The following is a 17,746-nucleotide window of genomic DNA, read 5'->3' as shown; positions in this document are numbered from 1 at the left end:
AAAGGACAGTAGACAGATTTTTGAAAGGTAAGAAAAGAAAAACAGGTGATGCTTATCAAGCAAACACATCAGTCAGAACTCTCAAGAAAATATGATGCAGTCTGTTCACTTCCAGTGCAACAGAAAGGCCTTGAGTCATTTATGTCTAAAAACGTAAGAAAGAAAAAACATTTATTTTACAAATTTCCCCACCATTAATAGTGATAAAATAAAAACTTTTAGCCACTAAAGGCTAAAAGGGAAAGTGAAAAATAACGGAATTATTTAAGTCAATCTCGGTCGGGCTTTCAACAGATCAGAATGATTCAAAACCGACCCCGAATTGGCCCTCAGGTATGTAATATGTCTATTATATTCATAAAATAACTTTACATTGCGCCATGTGGTTACGCCAGTAGCCGACATTAAATGACGTCCCCCTTCCATTTAGCGCCCGGTTTTTATTTCTTCTCAGTCCGTGTTTGAGTTGGCCTACTCTTTTCTTTTCCCTTGTCCCCCTGTACCTCTGTAAAGTGTCTTTGGGTTTCACGAAATGCGCTATATTAATCTAAGTTATTATTACGTAGGTTGCTACAACAAACTAATAATGCTTTGGCATGTAACACAGTGACGGTGATACCAGGTTTAGCTCCCGATGCATCCTAAGTAGGTAGCCGTATGCAACACTTGAAATGCAACAATGCATCTGTATCTTATTCTCTTATTGTAAATGTATGATTTTCTATCTCAGCAAAATCTTTATCGCAACTATATGACCTCCCCGTAACGCTAACTCGGTAATACATTGGACAATAAAGCACCGTAAAGAAAAGAGCTTTACGACAGCAGGTGTGGTAAAAACACTACCGCGTCTGTCCAAAGAGGACGCTGAAATCAACACAACCTGAAAGTTACATATAGCCACTTTAAAGTGCTCATATTGGATTTTTCCCTTACCTTTATTGTGTAATATGACTTTTTTAGGCACATTATAGATTTACAAAGCTAGTAGTCCTTACCTAGGTACTGAGCATGTGCAACTCCCAACAAAGGTGGAACACCAATGAGATGTCTCACTCTGTAGCTAAAACAGAGAGTTCAACACACAGGTTGAAAAGAGAAGCTGTGCAGTAAAACAAAAATATGGTGTTTTTTGAAAATTAAACCACATGAACATATTCTGATATAACCTCTAAATACAATTATGAACCTGAAAATGAGCATAATATGAGCACTTTAAGTAAAAGTACTAATACTACATACTCCGTTAAAAGTAAAAGTCCTGCATTGAAATTGTTACTTAAAGCTACATTGTGTAAGAATTTCTCCCATCTAGCGGGGAAATTGTATATGACAACCAACTGAATATTGCTTTCTAGCCCTTCCCATTCTGAGCCTACGGTGGCCGAACCTGAAATGATCTCTTAGTATCTCCATCGTTTCCACGCAGCTTTTCTAGCCACTCCAATATTAACTTTGGTCTTGTTGCTTTGCCTGTCGCGTTGTCATTTTAATTCTCTTTTTTGCTTCCCTGGCGAGTAATCTCCCCCTGGCATTCGCCACGTTGCCACTGAGTGTAAGAGGGCGAAAGGCGGAGGTATGTCCCTCTTTGGCTAATGTATTTTAAAGATGGAGGAGCAACATGCCGGCCGTCATTCCAGCGACTCACTCGTATGTATTCTGAATGATTCTGAATGGCAGATTCTACACATACGAGAATACTTTGATTAGTTGGTGGAAGTAATTACACATGAATGAGCACATATTTGTGAAGGTTTTTTTTGCTAAGAATCAACTCAAAAAATTACACAATGTAGGTTTAAGTATGTAAGTATCATCAGTGAAATGTACTTAAAGTATTACAAGTAAAAGCACTTAATGCAGAAAAATCCTCACATTTTATAAACTGGAAACGATCAGTTCTGTCAGTCAACTACGTGATTAATCTGCTTATCATTTCAGCTGTACTTGTAGGCCTACATGTTGTTGGGTAGTTTAGTTTATGAATTGTATAAAACATCATATTTCGTAAACTACATGTGCTTTGTGTGCAAAAATCTTAATTTGTAAAATATGTAACTAAAGCTGTCAGATTAATGTAGTCTGCTGAAATGTAGTGGAGTAGAAGTAGAAAATGGCATGAAAAGACCTTGAAAAGTACCTCGGATTTGTACTTAAGTACATAAATGAACTTAGTTCCATTCCACCACTGGCAACAGGAGCACAAACACTACCAGTTGTGATCAGCCCCAGGGGGCTCACACTCCATTGACACGGCTAGTTGTGCCACCGGGTTAGAGCAGAGGCAACATGAACCTCTACCCCCTCCCTGTAGCATGGACTCAAACAAGTGTGTTTTGACAACTTGGTTTTAAATGTGTAGTGATCCATAATGTATGCTGCGTGTATTCACCGGGAGGGCATTCGGGCTGCCCAAGATGCTTTTCAGCTTCTGGCTAAACTAAGCTAAGTCTTACTGCAGTTATGTAATAGCCACTAAGGTCACAACAAATCTAGTGATTGGAAGAGGATTGGAAGGTATTTTGGACATTACAGATGCTCTACATGCATGATCAATGAATGGAAACAGGGTCAAAAATTGGTGGTCCTTCTCCTTGTTTTAAAAATGTCTTCACATAGAATGGACACGCTTCTTTTCATCCAGTTTTTACATCCCTGAGGTAGACACATCAAAATGACCATAAAGTGCCACATCAGAACCTTAATCTTTAGAAAAAATATTAGTAGTTGGTTTCTTAATAGGGCTTAAGTGTCTCAAATAGCTATTAGTTAAACTATGCTTGTGGGTTAAGAAGAGATTTATGTTAAAAGAAATAATTAAAGGCTTCTTCTTAATTGGCTTGTCCTGCAGCCAATATGACATATATTAACTGACCTTATAGTCCTCTTCATAAATCACTGAGTCCAATAATTTTACATTTAGATCACTTGGAGCTGAACTAATCAGTAATCTCATTTCAAAGTGGATTGGTTGCAGTTTTGCAGCGAGCAGGTCTGCATAGGGAGCGCTCGTGACCGCGCTGCTGCTCACAGTGATGTGAGAATATGCTGCGTATTATAGAGCAAGGGTAATTAAGGTTAATTCATCCAATTAGGAGAATATGTATGGATAAATTGGAGACACCTTGCTCCATATATGAGTTCACTGTAGTCTATTTTTCTGCTAAAAGCACATTAATGAATGCACTTTGACCAAAGCAGGCATTATAAATATACAAACTAAATGCACAAAAAAAGCTAAATAAATTAGAGCAATCAAATACAAAAGAAATATTAAATAAATACAAGTCGCATTGAAGAAATATAAAATGCATGTGAGGGTGTGGTAGAAATCTGTTATATATAAAAACCACACCGAAAAGGACATACCAAATGTCAAATGTAAACACAAAATCACCAGTGCATTTGAAGTAGTAAGCCGCCACATGATAAGGGATTTGCTCTCTGCACACCGCTAGGTAGGGCGCAGAGCAAGGCAGGTATCCGTCATCAAGGGTGGCAGGGAAGCTATTTCTCGTTGCTAGGTAACATGCTGTTATCTCATTGGTTGCGCTTTCGAAAGGTCAGCGGCAACTAGGTCAAAGTTGAAATAATTAGAACTTTGAGCGCAGCGCAAAGCCGCAAATCCGAGCGGTGCGCAACGCCAGGGGGGTAGCGCAGCGACTAGTTGGGCGCCACCGCCCTCCCCATGGGAAATCAACGGAACAGCCGTCGCAAGGCGGTTTTGCCGCCAGTCATGTGTAGGTGGCTTAAGTGTTCAAAAGTTTCAAAGAAAATAAGTGTGAATAGAAAATACAGAATCAGAAATAATAATAATAATAATAATCAAATGTTTTAGACAGCAGAGCATTTTCTATGTCCATTTTCATACATAGAAATGACACAGAGGAATCCATTAAATGTACATTTTCATTCCACAAAATAACGCCACGAAATATAGAAAACTTACAGGACAATAATGTTGCCCTGGACTCCAACTACTGTAGGCCTACTAACTGATTCATGTTCTGCTATTTCTTTCAAATATCTGTACAGAATTATAATAAATTGCAACAGCTGCTCTCAGATTAAAGTACTTCATACTGGACCACAACCCCTTCCCACCAGACCTATTTGGCAGACATGAACCTTCCATCTGATGTGTGAATTACATTTACCAAGCTATATTGTTTCCATTATTGTTAAATGACAATGTGTTCAGTTTAACACGGCTTCTGGTGTCAAAACCACAACAGGAATAGCTTTGAAATGTTCAGTGGTGGTGGGTGTGATGAATGAAAGGTAACCTGATTACCACCGGAGCTATTAAAATCTCTCATGTGTGACCCGCCACAGCAACCCTCTCTGCTTAGGAGCAGGTCTGCAGATTGCCGTTTGGCTCATATTAGTGGCTGTGTGTCACCATTGATTTGATTGTTTTTTTTTTCTTCCCATAATGCATTTAGCTCATGCAAGGCTTCCATTCATTATTTGGGAATATACAATTACCAGAGCAGGGTACAGTAATAGTCCTGATTCTTTTCATTTTCTCACTCTCTCAACTGTGTCTCTTCCAGAATGCAATTATTTGCCAGGTAAAACTCGATGTCCCCTGTTACGTGTTCAACATGCCTCACTAAATATGATTTTTAAAACCAGGAGAGAAATTAAGGCACATCAATAATGTTTTTGCTTTTTAAAAAAAAAAAACAAAGAAAACAAAACAGGTGCTCCTGGTGCATTGGGAGGCAACCAATAACTGTTTCCATCACACCTTCTAATATTCCCATAGCAGTAGTTGTATGGAAACGCACATTCATTCACATTTTCTTTGCAAATTTTTCTGGATACTTAACTCGTGTCTAAGAACGGGATTTCATTCGATCTAGCACACAAATATTTTTTGGACTCAAAAATGATAGGTTTTATGTCACTACACACACAACATGTGTTGTTTCCACGGCCCACTGTAGTTTACAGTTAACAAGGTCCTCTTGTGATGCTCAGAAAGTGTTTTGGTGATAGAGACAATTAGAAATAAACACTGTTTGCATTGAAAATGATCGTATTATTATTGTTTTCTTTTTTCCCATTTTATTAGAAATAATAAAAAATTTTAAACAATAATATCAAGCATACATACTGTATACAGTGAACAATAAAAGGTGTTTTGGTTATTCAGCCACAAAACAACTGTACGATTCCCACTGTGAAAGAGTACTGTGTACAGTACATATTTATCTGTTCATCTGTACTGTTCATCTGCATTCATATTGACACTAAAGTATTTAGCCTAATACCAACTTTATGTATGGTTTTTCAGTGTGATTTCCTTTGAACATGTTTAATTAATAGTATCAAAATAAAACAAAATATAAACGCATGTACATTTGATTTATTTTTTAATTTATTGAATATTTAGCCATAAAGGTCCTATTGAGATACAATATCTCTTTTGCCAGGGAGTCCTGGTCAAGCATGGCCAGAAAGATAAAAACTTTTCATATACATGGCCGGGTTGGTTCAGCGGGTAGAGCAGGCGCACATGTACTGAGAGGTTTATGCCTCAACGCAGAGGTCCAGGGTTCAAATCTGAATTTGTCTTCTCCGCGTTCTCACCTAGCTGTCCTGTCAAAAATTAAAGGTGGAAAAGACCAAAAAACTACTCTTTAAAAAAATAAAAAGTTTTCATATACAAGTACAAATAGGGATAGATCACATCAACAACGACAAAATAAAAACACAACAGACACAAAACACACAGGAATTGGAGGTTTAAAGAATCATGGCAAATACTGGCCCCTGTTAAAAGCAATATCATTTTTCTGTAAAAACTGACTTTAATAATTAAAGTTTGTCAAAAGAAAAGGCTAAAGACTCCAAGTTGCCTTGCAGCTCATTGGGGCGTGAAAGGAAAAGGCAGATTTACAACAGGGCTGTTCAGGTGATCGGAACCATGAGGAGAATTTCTCTCATCCAGTGTTACGGCTAACGGAATAATATGTCAGTTACACTGGATGTGTGATTTACCCAGTAAAGCCTTTGCAATACAAAATTAACATATTGTTTTTTTCTGTATATCGTGTATTGTGTTTGATATTTTTGTAAGCACAGCACAAAGTGAGAATCAGTCTCAGACGAATTTGACCCATAACACAGTGAAGTCCATTTGAGCCATTAAATATGAGTTACAATGATGTGTACGGAAGCTTGCACCAGTTACAAATTACAATCAGCTTGATATAGACTACATCCAGTTTTTTTTCCCAAAGAGATGAGGATGCATGCATAAATTACATCATCATAGTCTAATACTGACCAAATGCTACTTTAGGCTAATCTTTTTCTAGCAGTAAAAAGAAGTTTTAAACGGAAAAAAACTAACATTTAAGATACAACATGTGATTATTACAATATCTAGACTTTTTTAGGCTGTTTTACATTTTACCTTTTTTTCAAATCCCTTAGATTCAACCCTTCTAGAAGATATGTTCCAAAAAAAAAAAAAACAGTTATTGCTGTCTTCTTCTAGCAAAGATCTGATACACCATCACAATGAGTCTTGGATATCTACAACATACACAGACCCACTCAGGGGTGATTTGGCCTGAGGCAAAGCCAAAGGCTGTTTACCACCCCCAAAAAAAATCACTCTCTTAAAACTGTTCCTTACACTAGCATAGATACAGAGAGAATACATGTGTTGCTGTATTTGTGTATAATTTGTTTACGGAGGTGGTGCAGTGGTTCAGTGGTTTGCATTGCTGCCTCACACACAGTGGGGGGGTTTGAACCATGGCCCTGTATACTCTATCACTGTGTATTTGTCAGGGTTAAGCCTCAGTTTCTTCCCACAGTCTAAAGAAACATAGGCAAGGAACCTTCTGGTAGCGTGTGAGTGTGCTGGTGTGTTTTCTGTGTGAGCTCTATAATAAACTGGCATCCTGTTGTGAGTGTTGCACGCTGCTTTAGGCTCCATAAGCTGTGACCTTGAATGGGAATAATTTGTTCATGACGGCGCTTTAATGTGTTCAAGGATCAGATGTATCAGCCTCTGACTTGTGGGGATATTTTACTTACTGCTCCTTTCTATTTTTTTCAGACTTGGAAAACTTCAAGACTCACAGAAGAAGCTCCGTGTCAGTCCGCGAAGGCCAAGGAGTGGTTCTGCTGTGCGGCCCTCCACCGCATTCTGGAGGTAGCACAACACATTCTCAATTTTTAATGACTCAGATGGGCCAATCTGGAATCTTCCCTCTATGACATCATAAGGGGAAAGTTTACCACCCCTTTCTCTGATTTGCCCGCCCAAAGAATTTGGCCCGCCCATGAGAGAGAGAGAGAGAGAGAGAGAGAGAGATATCATGGCTTGCAAAAGAGCAGTTGGTCAAGTCAACACCCCCACCCTCCACCTTGCCCCCCCCTCCCTCCTCCTCAATAGCAGTTAAAGTTACAGACACAGAAATGGCACATCCTAAGGAAAGCTCATTGTGGGACTGGCTCTAGTGGCTGTAATTCTGCACCAAGGCTGAATTTCAGGAAAGAGACTTCAGATACAGTATTAGGGGACCACTAAGGTCTATATAAAAGAGACTTCAGATACAGTATTAGGGGACCACTAAGGCCTATATAAAAGAGACTTCAGATACAGTATTAGGGGACCACTAAGGTCTATATAAAAGAGACTTCAGATACAGTATTAGGGGACCACTAAGGCATATATAAAAGAGACTTCAGATACAGTATTAGGGGACAACTAAGGCCTATATAAAAGAGACTTCAGATACAGTATTAGGGGACCACTAAGGTCTATATAAAAGAGACTTCAGATACAGTATTAGGGGACCACTAAGGTCTATATAAAAGATACTTCAAATACAGTATTAGGGGACCACTAAGGTCTATATAAAAGAGACTTCAGATACAGTATTAGGGGACCACTGAGGTCTATATAAAAGCCTCCAAAAAGTAGCATGTCGTAGGACCTTTAAAAACAAATATCTTTTGCTACATTTACACCTCACATTCACACTGCTCTGGCGTTTCAGAGCCCCTTCACATTTGGAAAGACTTCTGACCCCATTTTGGTTTGGAATCTGCGGGGTTGTGTTGCAGTCTCAACGGCCGCAAATGGAGACCTTTGGCAACACCAACACTAACGCCAATGTTTCGCCGCCTGATAGGGCAATCACCTCTCGTTCTCTGAGACTTAGCTACTAACATTACCATGGCAACTGGTAATGTTGCCAATGGGCATGGTATACCTGCTGCCTCCTGTTTACCCCAGCATGCGCGTGCCCAGTTTACGAGAATGTTGATGAGATATGTGGTTTGGGCGTGTTAGTTTGAACGGAGATTAGTTCTTCTACTGGAGCTTAAAATACTTGTGTGCACAGAGATCGCTTTTGGCTCAAAACTCTGCTTAAAAACCAAAATGTAGCAATGTCAATGTAGCCTCAGATGGCAAGCACACACTGAGAATCAGCTGGCTGATCTAAAAACAAAAAGTGAAGGAGATTGTAATGTTTTCAGATGTGTATTTGCAGTTTGAAGCTCTCTGTGTTTTGTTTTTTGCTGGTGCTGTTTAAGGCCCGTCCAGCTGTTTTCCATTGCACCTTCGATTTGGTAATCAACACCTTACGTCTGGCACTTTTAGAGACTGAAAGATTTCCAAAGGACCAAGAGATTCCTGCATTGCTTAGGTGTGATCAGTCTTGGTTGGGCCATGGGAAGTGTGACAGCTTCACTGTCAGGAGCCTACAGCTGATTGTGTTTTTAATAGAGACTTACTTTTCTGCCTCGTTTCAATGCAGACCTATTTATCTGTCATTGTTTGTTCTCACGCTAAAGGCAAGCAATGCCTTGGATGACTTACATAAGGCATAATAAGATACAAAGAATATGCTAATTTGCTGTCTTGCCTAGAGTTAGATGAGAAGATCAGTAATCTCGTAAACTGTGCAAAAAACTAAGAGAGAGCCAGGATTAACTTGGTTTAGCATAGACAGCTATGAATTGGATGTGCCATGTGGCTTGTACAACGCTATATTCATGAGTTAAAACATAATTTTCTGGTTCTTCATATTGGGCCCTATCTTAAACCCGGCGCAAAGCCCGATGTAAGTGTCTTTGCTATTTTAAGACCGTCCAGCGCCCACGTCGTTTAAATAGCAAATGCACCTGCGCCCATGGGCATGCTGGTCTTACGAGGAGGTGTGTTCAGGTGAATTCTTGACGTATTGCTATCTTGAGGCAGCGGGAAGTGGTCACACCATTCACCAACAAAAACCTGGTCTAAAGTCAATAACGCAGCATTTCATTGCTATTTTAACAGCACATTAGTAAAATGCGCCTAGGCTTGTGCAAAGCACGCACACTATGCTTGTTACACAAACAGGGAAGCGCAGCAGAACACAAACATGCAAAAGATTACAAATACAATTATTTTGGTGCAAATCCTCCACCATAATAGCAATGCACCAAAGTCCAAATGCACCTGGCTTTTAAAGGGAATGGGAGATGACTCTCTGATTGGTTTATTGCATGTTACGCCCAAAACACACCTATGATTAATGAAGACACTAAGTACAACCTTTTTAAACCATGCGCCCGGCGCACGGACCCTTTTTTCCGCCGTCAGACTAGCAAAAGTGGATTTGGACACGCCCTAAACGCAACTGCGCCAGGCGCTTCACACCGTGTGCATAGATCGTTAAAATAGGGCCCATTGTCTCTCTAATTGCAGCAGATGTTTCCTTTCGTAGCATCTTCTCTTTTCTTACTGGAACTTCTAAATGCAACAGCTGCTTGGATTACTGTCCCCCAAGTGACAGCCACCTAACAGATATCACTGATTCATGCACTGGTCCGCTGTGGCAGAAATGCTGCTTGCCTGGAATTGATTGTAATTGTTTGGGGCTTGTATCCTTTGGAGGTTTTACCTGGTGAAAACTTGGCAAGCTCGCTGGCAATCTGGAATTTTAGATTTATTTGCATATAGTTCCGCTGAAACGCTTGTATTTGATTGTTCTCCACACTGTGAACAGTTGCTTTGCTGACTTTTTTCATATCTGCCAATTTGTGCTGAAGTAATCCAATTAAGGTTTGTTCTTTAAGACCGATGGGGAAATAATTCCAACATGTCAGACATCTTCAGGCACATGAAAAGCCCCCTTAAGACACTTGTCTCCTCACAACTATAGAGAGCTAATACAAGTTGTCAATTAGAAGTCCATTTTAGTGAGTTACATCTCTCAGCTGTAATAGAAGCAACTATCACCGTCATTCAGCTGGATAAACTAACTAGTCACTTGGTTGTTGTCCTACTTGCATTAAGCAGGTGCAGTAAACAGTGTTTTGATGTGTCTTCAATTTACACAGGCTCATCTTGCCCCAAAGCACTGACATGAAATGGTTAAAATGTTGCTTTGAAATATGTTTAAGCATGTTTCCTTTAATAAGAATCTGGCATGCAGAGCAACCTTCACCAAAATCACCATAAAAAATACTGTTATATACTGTATATCAGCACACAACAACAACATATTCAGCTCCAGTTACATTTATCCATTTACTCACCATACCCCCCACACACCCCGAGAGTAAAAAAATATTTTTGTTTCTGATATCGTTCTACAAACTAAAATCTTCCTTTTTTTTTAAAGTTTTTTTTTTTTTTTTTTTTTTTTTTTTTTTTTTCTTCCTCAAAGTGATTGCCTTGAAATTTAGGTTAGGATATTCGTTTGCCCAGAAAGTTCTGTCAGCAAATCAGTTAGCACATTGACAGCCTGTAAGTAGATGTTGCTATCATATCACTGGTGATTAGTCAACCTACCTGATCATATTTGTTTCATCTGCATGTAGCGTTTGTTTGAAATTTGAAAGATGATTTATCTGTTTGTATTTATTCCTTTGTTTTTAGTGGCAAATTTCAGAAATGTCAGGAGCATCATGCAGATGCTCCTTTTGTCTTTTGTAAACACTTGATTTTTGTAGTTATATTTTAATTATGACAAGACCGTTTCTTCATTACCTCACACACACCCACACACTCACACACACACACACACACACACACACACACACACACACACACACACACACACACACACACACGTATGATGAACTCCACAGCTTTTATTATCAAAAGCAATTTGAAACATTGGATAGTAGTTACAGGCTACTGTGGTGCCTCAGTAAAAAGGTTATTTCAGGCTTTACTAGAGGCAAGGATTCGGGAAGCAGCTCAGTCATCAATCTGAGTTGTTTTATTAGTTTATTGCAAATCTGTTTGGCCTGTCAAAAGGAAGGCAATGGTGTGTGTTTTCACATAAATTCACTGAAACAAGATGACTAATGAGGAATGGGCCAGCTACAACACCATGATATGAGAGAATGCACCAGGATGTGAGGAAATATAAACATCTACAAGAAGCCCAACAGGGGATGAAAATAGATGGTGATAATGGAATACATTTTTATTTTCATGGAATGTATTCTTCTTGAATGTTGGGGCCTATTTGAGCTGGGGAGAAGGCTTTCATTTCCTGACAATTTACAATTGATCAAAAATAAATTTGAAAGATTGTGTTGGTAAGTTTTTTTCTGTAAATGACACGGTCCTGATATTGGTGACGATCATTATAAGGTCCTATTCATGAGCCATTTTCCCTGCTTCTGAATAGAGAGAATGTCATGTTTTATGTTGCATCAGGTTGCTTTGAGCAGGCATAATAAAGCACAGCAACCCTGCCCCAAACCCTGAATACCTAACTATAGATGAGAACATAAAACCTGAAAAAGATGGTGATATATATTCAGTGCTTGTAGGAGGAAAATCATATGTTCATGCATCTGCAATCACATTTCACAACTTTCCTCTGACATGGAGGATATGTATCTCAGTGTGGCATCAGCAGCCTGACAGCCAATAACAAGACAATAATGACTGCCAGGCCCCCTTACCTACCTCTGGAGGACCTCATTTCATTTTAATTAAATTCTACATGTGGGTGGCACTTCGAGGAAAACCTCTGCAAATCCTTATTAAGCACCATATGTTTACATCCCTTCCCATAGCGGTGGGACCCTCGGTGTAGGCCCAAGGCTCTGGAGGGTCTCCACCTGCCACAGGGGGCTCTCAAAGGACACATTATACATGGCAGACAGCTGTCCTGCCCACTGTATGCAGCGTGGACTCGTGCATGCAGAAGGACGTGTTAGGATAGAAGAAAGACGAAGTGGGAGACGAGTGTGGATGGTGTGCCGCTAGAAGGATATAGCACACATCTGCTACATAACTACTCGTGCATGAGTGTGTTCAGTGTTCGAGTGCATGAGTATCTTGAGGCTATGTGTGTCACTGTGCTGTAACCACAGTATACATTAACAAATAAAGACATTATACAAATTATTTACCAAACCATACATTAAAGGAAAAACCAACACATCTCACTCTTACTTTATGGTGGGCAGTGGTGATTTTAGACCCTTTTTAGGGGGGCTCAAGCGGGGGTGAGGTGTTGAACTGAGTTTAGATTTGGTGACTTCAAATACCATAGCATATGATCCACATCATTTTCATACTCACTGAGACACCTTTAAGGAATGGAGAGCCAAAGAGTCCAACACAGATGAAGATATCATATACTGATTAGCTTGTGTTGCTGCATCTATTATGTAACCTCCTCTGTATAAACATAAGTAGCTAATCTTAATATCTTGGAGAGGAGTTGTGAATGACAACTTAGCAACTTAGCAATAAAGTCTTTGTAGTACAGTGTTTGCGAAATCGGTAGCGCTCTCGTGTAGCTGACATTGTTTCTCCCGTCTCCATCTTCGTAGCTTGCACTCTCGCAGGGCACACTAACATAACCATGGTAACTGCGTAACATCATAAATGAAAAAAATATATTTTAGATTTTTTGACAAAACTGAATTTCATTTTAGATCGCATCGAGTCAAGAACATGAATTAAAAAAATATTTTATGTAAAAGTGAAAAGAAAACTGCATAATTTCAAACCAGGCAGGCGCGAGGCCCCCAGAGGCGCGAGGCCCTGTGCGGTTGTACAGTTGGCACTACCCATGCACCATTTCTGCTCAACAGCTAGCAATAGTTTGCCAGCTAGCCCTGCGAGAAGTACCTAAGTCACCAAGCTTCTTGCACTGATATTTGTGAAGATGGCTGTGCCACTTTCTGGTCTGACCAGCATGGCTTTTATTCAGTTGTTTCCTGGAAAATGGTCAGAATAGTCACGTAAACATTTATTTTAAAAGTATTGGATTATTAAATAGGCATATTTAACAGAAGTGGTGCAAATCTTAATATTGGTACTGTTGGTGCCTTTGAGTGCTCAAGTTTATCAAGTTCACGATAAAAGTCAGTTATTCTGAGAGTTCATTGTGTAAAAAATGTGAATTTGTTTTGTTGTTATCTACCCTTTTCTAATTCTTAAACATAATGTGGAAATAAAAACAAACACAAAATCAATCATCATTTTTAAAAAAGAGAACGAGGCAACATTGATTTGTGTATTCTAGTATTCAAACCACTTCAATTTCCTGCAAATGTGACTTTTAATGTCAAATACAAAATGTAAGAGATCCTTGTGAGGTCACTGTGAGACGAAGGTAACATCACAAACCTCTCCATACACTATGAGGAAGGACTTGTTTACTCCAGTGGTATTTGTTGGTAATACTGTACTGTATTACTCACATTTAGTTTAGTTTCTCTTTTTTTTTTTTTTTTTTCATCGGGGATTATTTTGCTCTTAATCTGATTAGCAGACGACACATTTCACAATCTCCATAAGTAATCTCCTTTCACAATCCCACATCCAGTCATATTTCTCCCTCTTCATCTGTCTGGGGACTTTAGCTCTCTGGAATTATATCACATGTCACTGTCACACACTGCCATGCCGAAGTCACAGAGCCTTTTCTCCAAACCCTTACAGTTTTGACGTAATGTTGCTCAGTTACCTTACAGAGAAATGTCAGTGACAAGCAGCCAACATGACAGCAGCATGAAATAGGATAGTGTGTTTTCAGGCAGTGACACTCTAACTTGATTGGAGTTTCTAATCACGTATGAAAAGATCACCGATGAGTCTGAGTGCACCGCGCGCACATTTCCCAGAAGACATGTCTGAGTGACATGCTTTCTAAATCTCTCTTTAAGCTCCTTAAAGTTTACAGTACACATAGCTGTCGTTATTGTTGCATTTGTATGTGTATGTGTGCAGGGTGTGACAGTCCAAAGGAAAGGGACAGCAAAGGTTGTGGAGCGCAGTGTACAGTACGTGTAAAGAACAAAATTGAGACGTTTCTGTTTCATTTTTTTTTTTTTTTACGGGTCAACATTGTGTAAGCACCTCCATCCTCTCTGCTGGGCTGCAGTCACACGTCATGTCCTCAGGCTCCCTATTGCCGCTGCGTAAACACAAATCCCTCAGTGCCCGTGGGGATTTTCATCCCAGAAGAAATGCGCTGTCACCTGCTGTGCAAAGGGGGAAAATAACAATTGTCGAAAAACATGACAGCTACGTCCACAGCACCTAGCTTGCTTAGCAGAGCACTGGACCACAATTTAAAGTTGAATCCGTAACACCTTATTGCTGGCTAGCCTGTAAAGCTATATGGCTGCATCTACTGGTGCAAAGAGTTCAGCTCAATTAGTGGCATTGTTCCCTATACTCTCAGACTGTGTGAGCTTTGCACTGAACCAAGTAGGTTTACTTAAATTGTGGATGCTGGATATCCTCTGGGGCCTCATTTATCATGTGTGTATGCAATGCATAAGAACACTGCCACACAAAGTGTGGAATTTACCAACGTGTACTTTCACTTAGAAATGTGTGTAAATATAAGCAAGGCTCTGTCCATGCTTACGAACAGAATCTAGGTACAATAGTGATACTACAAATAAGAATCATATAAGAGTGCCACAGTACGCATTAAGCAATCGACAAATGTCCTGTTTCCTTTAATTAGAAAACACTCAATTAGTCATTTGTCTAGGTTTAAACAGACAAGTTGCATAATTGGTGTCAAACCCTATAAAAGACAGCTGTGACAAATGTTAAGCAATGGCTTATCTTGTGTTTTTGGAAGACTTGGCAGACAATTGGCTCTGGTGTAACACATTTTTTTGGCCAATACTTTAAATTCAAACAATGTCTTTTTCTTTTCTGGGAGAGTTCTATCCTCAGACCCAGTGGAATTAACCGCATTGTTGACCTTCTCCCATGCAGCATATTTTCATTTGTTTGAACCAAACAATATTTGTTGGTTGGATTCAACCTCATCTACCAGTGGCTCCATTTCTGTGTTTGAGAAGTTCCTCTTCTTTGCTCTCTTTGGCATTATTGCCGTGAAGGAAAAAAAACATTTGTGTGGTTGATAAAGGGATGTGTTGTTACTATATATGGTTAATTGGAGGCGTTTCTGAATGCTCGAGGCTAGTTTCCGAGGCTACATCAGCCGCTACTAGCATAAAGCACTCGGATTTTGGACCAAAATCAAAAAATTTTGTCTGTGGTTGAGTTGCATTTTGAGTAATGTGGGTACCAGGTTTTGGCAAGGATAAAGAATATGTTGTATAAAGAAGACAATATATCTGGTTTTGATGCAGGGATTTTGATCCTAAATCCTAAATTGGAGGATTACTCTCTCTAAAAACATAATGGCATTGGATATGTTTATTGTGGCTCTTAGTAAAAGTATATTTTCCCTCTTGGTAATATAAGGTTATTGGCTTGACCTGCAGCAGAACATTAGCTGTATCACTGTAACCGGCTGTCTCATGAGTGCAGGACCATTGAGGATTGATGTTGTCCCATTCTTCCCAGTGTGCTCAGTCTTACCTGTTGAAAGAATGATGCAAGCCAGAGCCTGTGCTAAAGCGGCATCAAACTGTATGTTGCAATCTCGTTCCTGTTCTTAAGGGAACTGAAGTTATAGTCATAACATTTAGATTTCTCAGAGGCATGTCTCTCTGTTGTATTCTTTCTATTCTGTCTTGAAGTAAGTTACATTTGCCACCAGACATTAAACGTTAAAGTAATTAACTTTTACTTGTTTCTTTGATCATCAGTGATTCCATTTTTACATACAAGGCAATTTTTTCATAAGACTATAGATTTCAATATGCTCCTCTTTTTTATCCTCAAGATTCAGAGTGTTAATTTGAAGTATTTCATTGAAATCATATTACATCATCAACATGACAATGAAGACGTCATGATGTATCTCAAATATATCCTTGCTTTACAGCATCACCTACAGTACCACACTTACAATATTACATGTCAATGTGAGGATGACAAAGCCCAAGATGAATAAATGAGAATAGATATGTGAGAATAAGAAAACCAGGTCATGCACACATTCAGTTATACTTTAAAAATCCAAAACATAGGGCACGTGTCACACCTTTTCTGCTACTCACTGGCACTCACATTCTAGGCATCACACGTACATGCACAGAGTCACGTATGCAACTACAGGTTTTATCCTTTATTTATTCAGCAATGGCCAAGAATAGCAAAACAGTGACCTACACTCGAGGAAATGTGGAATTTCTAAAACAAATGTTCCTTTTGTACCCCCAAGACCCATCCACCAATCCCCTAAACAGTCAATTGTAAGTTTAGAGTACACATATGACTTACTTCACAAACCTGCCCATACAATACCTTAAATAACCATTATAAGGTCTTTAATACAGGTGTAGAATTTTGTTAGGATTTTAACATCTAAAAGTATACAAATGCCCATTAAATGTATAGTGTGTAATTCTAAAGTCTAAAATGATTGTATTTATTCTCATAGTCTAAGATTTAAGATAGGTCTTATTTTGATTCAACTAATTTGGCAAAGGACTTTCGTTGATTCCACAAAAAAAACATTTAGTGGGAATTATTACCTCCATTGTTGTTGTTAAGTCAAGGTAACATTTTTTTCAGTGTATATTGATGACATACATTTTTGTTTGTTGTTTTATAGAAAAATGAGACACTCCAGACAACAATTGGTGGAGTCTGTCTATACAGTATGTCTGTATGTCTAGGAGGTTAGAAGTGGGTCAGACATTTTTTAATTCTACACACAAAACAAAACATTATAATTTGCATAAACTGTCTGATCACATCCATCAACTGTTAAGGCAAAGTGATCAGTAACTTGAATCTAAAAATAGAAGAGGTATTGGCCTCCAAAACACTTATCGGTCAATGTAGCTAGGGCTGGGTACCGAATTCAATACTTTTTAGGCACCGACCGATTTGCCTATAAAGTATTGGGTATCGAAAAATGCCTCGTCATTCAACACCCGGTTTCAATACCTAAGGAGTACATCTCATCAGCGTCAGTGAGCCAATAAGCATGAAGCATGCTTCTACTAAGACCTAATAATGTTTGTGATTGGCTCTCTAACGTAACACGTCGTAGAGACACGCAGGGAAAACTCTACGTGATATTCAAGCGCTCACGTAGTAGGAGATGAAAAATTTATAAAAAGATTTGTGCCGTAATGTTTAATGTTGTAATTTCTTTTAGTTTTATGAAATTGGGATCGAAAAAAGTATTGTTTAGGAGCCGGTATCAAGGTAACGGTATTGGTATCGGTACCGGTAGGACATTTTTTTGAATGATACTCATCCCTAAATGTAGCAAGAGTTGGTTGGTGGTTTCTAATGTATGTCTTCTGATGTGACCAACATCGTCAGTGATCCTACCTGCTCTTTCAGTCAGCAGTGCAGAGA

General features: G+C 39.1%; 1 protein-coding gene across 2 annotated transcripts in view; it reads left to right on the top strand.

The window, feature by feature from the left end:
- cntn4 (contactin 4) overlaps positions 1–17,746 on the top strand; it is a 163,324-nt gene that overhangs the window by 75,997 nt on the left and 69,581 nt on the right. For both annotated transcript variants that reach the window (XM_039796925.1, XM_039796924.1), the window contains exon 5: positions 7,082–7,177. In XM_039796925.1, coding sequence (XP_039652859.1) covers positions 7,082–7,177 — 96 coding nt within the window. The remainder of the gene's footprint in view (positions 1–7,081; positions 7,178–17,746) is intronic.

This window comes from Perca fluviatilis, chromosome 4, assembly GCF_010015445.1.
Source record: "Perca fluviatilis chromosome 4, GENO_Pfluv_1.0, whole genome shotgun sequence".
NCBI classification, from domain to species: Eukaryota; Metazoa; Chordata; class Actinopteri; order Perciformes; family Percidae; genus Perca; species Perca fluviatilis.
The sequence above is the reverse complement of the archived record's forward strand: the minus strand, read 5'-3'. Positions and strand labels throughout refer to the sequence as shown.